At 40.3% G+C, this 3,896-nt stretch overlaps 1 protein-coding gene across 1 annotated transcript in view; it reads right to left on the bottom strand.

The window, feature by feature from the left end:
* Positions 1–3,600, bottom strand: part of LOC118321095 (potassium voltage-gated channel subfamily G member 4-like) — an 8,129-nt gene extending 4,529 nt beyond the window's left edge. Inside the window, exon 1 of the mRNA XM_035652287.1 lies at positions 2,842–3,600. Coding sequence (XP_035508180.1) covers positions 2,842–3,600 — 759 coding nt within the window. The remainder of the gene's footprint in view (positions 1–2,841) is intronic.
* Positions 3,601–3,896: the final 296 nt, after the last annotated feature.

Here is a 3,896-nt window from a genome sequence, read left to right as displayed (position 1 = left end):
TCAAACATGACAAATTTATTTATACGCATTATTTTTCACGTCTGAAACAGGCTTGAATTTGTCTTGAATATGCGATTGATCTGCACATTGAATCGGGGGAAAAAATCATCCCTTCACCGGCTTAGACCTACATCCAAACCGTGGTTTCAATTTTCTCTCTGTGCTGATCATTATAAAATACAATCTGTTCACGTCCGACAAGATAAGCAGAAATCTAATGGATTTCACTGTCAGCACAGCGCGTAAACCCTGAACCCCGTCTCTCACCGTCGAAATCTACACGTCAATTGTTATTTGATATTATTATTAATGGCAGTTTTATTTTATTGGTTGCGTGTTTTTCTTCTTTCTTGAAAAAAGCTGGTAAAAAATTGTTGTTATCATTGAGAATAGTTTATTGATCCATGCGGGAATTAAAGATTCAATATTAGTTTTATGCGCTTGATGTTGTTGCTTTCAATTATTTGTTTTTGTTGACTGTCTGTCTTTTGTTTAAGGACAGTGTGGTTTTTTTTGGGATTAGTGGCATTTAGAGAAAGGCTGTAAGTGTGGTAGGAAGAAATACGGTTGCCACGAAACTTGCAAAAGGCACGTACAGAATGTTACTTAAAAGTTTTACTTAATATGCTATCCAGCATGCGATCAGTCATGTTTTACTTAGTTTTTTGTTTTGCTGACTTTTCTTATAAGCGTGACTGGTGGATGTTTTAGCTGTTAGATTCTTTTTGGGTGCATTGCTATTCTGGGATGAGCGACACCCATTATGTTAGTAGTAATTACTGGACGAGAAGTTTTGGTTTTTAATTAGCCTGAAATGAATATGGATGATAGAAGTTGTGATCAGAGAACAGCCTTTAGAGAATTTGGTGTTCAGAGCTGTTTTTGCGTATTAATAGTAATAAGTTTATTTTGTTGTTTTATATTTATGAAAGTTTCGGATATTGGACAATTTTAATTAAGTATTTCACTTCACCGCTTTTTGGTTTTTTTTGGTCTCCACACCATCTGAGGAAAAATATTATTTTTACCTTGGAGGCAACAGATTTGGGTTATCGTTTGTGGAAGACATTTTACTTTTCAGGAAATTTTCCAATTAAGGGTTTGATTTCGCGTAGCATAAAGTGTGTTTTTATCAGAGCCGAGGGTTTGGTTTTTATCATCACTAACTTTAACATACACCTTATTTTTTTTTTGGAAAATAGTAATAAACAGTTTTGGTTAATTTTTAGGAAGTTTCTACTAAATGCCTCTTTTTATGGCTTTTTTTTTGATTTTGTGCTGAACGTTTTAACCTACAGAAGAGCTGACACTTTCTGGACTTTTTCATTTGTGTGTAAATGGTTTTAACAGGATGTTACGTGGCGTCTCATACGCACCCTGGTTCTCTTTCGTCTCTTGAGGTTCGGCATGGTGGCTTTTTGAAATGCACAAGCTGATGAAAAAAGGTGGGACCAGAAACCAATGAAGACAGCAGTCAGGCGAAAATCTTCCGAGCCCAACACCGACTACGAGGTTTTTTCCACCACTATTTTTCCACGTCTGAACAGCTTTGATTTGTCTTGATTAGTGCGATTGATCTGCACATTGATCGGGGAGAAATCAATCCACCTTCTCCGGCTTAGAAACCTAATCACAAAGCCTGGTTCATTCTCTCTGTGCTGATCATTATAATCAATCCTGTTCACTCAGACAAGAATAACAGCAGAAATCTATGATTTCACTGTCAGACAGCACGTCACAAACAACCCTGACCCGTCTCTACACCCTGATCTAAGATCAATTCAGTTATTCTGATATTTATTAATTAATTGACAGCTTTTATTTTATTGTTGGCCGTGATTATTTTCTCTTCTTTCTTGAAAAAAGCTGGTAAAACAAAATTTTGTTATCATTGATGAACTTTATTGATCCCATGCAGGGAAATTAAAGAATTCCAATAATTAAGTTTATGCTGATTGTCTGCTCAAATTATTGTTGACTGTCTGTCTCTTGTTTAAAGGACCAGTGTGGTTGGGATTTAGTGGCATCCTAGAGAAAGGCTGTAAAGGTGGTACGAAGAAACTACGGGCCACGAAACTTGCAAAAGGCCACTTACAGAAATGTTACTTTAACAAGTTTACTTAAATATGCTTATTCAGACATGCGACAGTCATGTTTACACATTAAACGATTTTGTTTGGCCACTGACTTTCTTATAAAGCTGACTGTGAATGTTAGCGTTAGCATTCATTTGCAGGTGCATTTGCTATTCACTGGGGATGAGCGACACCATTATGTATATGTATTTAACCTGACCAGAAGTTGGTTAATTTAAGCCTGAAATGAATATGGATTGATCAGAAGTTGCTGATCAGAGAACAGCCTAAGAATTTTGGTTCAGAGCAATGTTTTTGCGTAATTAATAAGTAATAAATAATAAATTGTAATTTATAAAGCATATTGACAATTTAATCTAAGTATTACACTCACCCTTTTAGGTTTTGGTCTCCAACACCATCTGAGAAAAATATATTTACCTTGGAGCAACAGATTGTATCGTTGTGCCCAAGACAATTTTACTTTCAAACTTTTTCAAACAAATAAAGTTTATTCTGCGTAGCATAAAGTGTGTTTATCAGAGCCGAGGGTTGGTTTATCATCACTAACCCTTTAACATTACACACTCATTTTCTTGAGAAAATATAAATAAAACAAAGTTTTGGTTAATTTAGTGAAGTTTCACTAAATGCCTCTTTATGCTTTGATGTGCTGACGTTAAACACTACAAGACGCTGACACTTTCCTGAACTTTCATGTGTGTAAATCCTGTTTAACAGGATGTTACGTGGCTCTCATACGCACCCTGGTCTCTTCGTCTCTGAGGTCGGGCATGGTGCTGATGCACAGGCTGATGACGGTGACCAGAACCATGACGACAGAGAGGCAGGCGAAAATCTTCCCAGCCAACCCCGACTGAGGGTTTTCCACCACTTCTCGCAGCATCCAGATAACGCGACGATAGCCCTTTTCAGTATGCGTGGTGCTTTTCTTCAGTATCACCCTCTTCTGCCTCCACTCCTCTTCCTTGCGCTCTCGCTCGGCCACCTCCTCTACACGGGTGATCATTCGGCGACGGCAACAGCGCTCCATGTGGCCCGGGTCCACTCCCCAGTAGTCGAGCTCATCGTGCAGCGACACGGCGCACAGTTCCCGAAGCAGGCGCAGTTTGCCTGCAGCCAGGAAGTTGAGGATGACCCTAAAGGCTGTCGGGTTTCGGTCGAAGAAGTACTCCTGGCATGTCTCGTCGTAGTCGTCGCAGAGTCGTGCGATCTCCTCGGGCGTGGTGCAGAAGCGAAGACGCCCCAGACGACTCTGGGGGAACTGCTCCAAGGTGCTCCAGGGGAAGGTGTAGCGGTTTCCCCCGACATTGATGAGGACCTGCAGGGTGTGGTCGACCACATACGAGGCCTTGGGGTCACGGAGCAGTTGGGCGCGCTGGAAGTAAACGCCCTTAATGGTCTCAGTCTCCGGGATCTCGGTGAAGAACCGGTCGAGGCTGCTGTCATCACTGCTGATCGAGTAGGTGCTGAAGTCATGGTTGGCATTACTGATGATGGGCATGCTGGCTTCAGGATGTGTGACGGGGTGGAAGCAGTATTTGTATGTCCAGCTGACAGGAAGTTAGAAGTCGGATCCACAGAGAAGCTGTAGTGAAAAACAAAAACAACAGTCAGTGTTTTGTACATGAACTCCTTTGAAATTGTATTTTATCTCAGTTGAAAGCCTTGAATTACAAACCAACATTTCATATGGAGTACCACAGGGCTCCATTCTGGGTACACTACTTTTCTATATGTTACTGCTCTCAACACATTACACCCCTGGACAGTAAATTGAAAATAAAATGTGTTATTATC

This window comes from Morone saxatilis, unplaced genomic scaffold (genome assembly GCF_004916995.1).
Source record: "Morone saxatilis isolate NCDOM2014 unplaced genomic scaffold, NCSU_SB_2.0 Contig11, whole genome shotgun sequence".
In the NCBI taxonomy this organism is placed as follows: domain Eukaryota; kingdom Metazoa; phylum Chordata; class Actinopteri; family Moronidae; genus Morone; species Morone saxatilis.
Note: the sequence above shows the minus strand (reverse complement) of the source record. Positions and strands in the feature narration are given on the sequence as shown.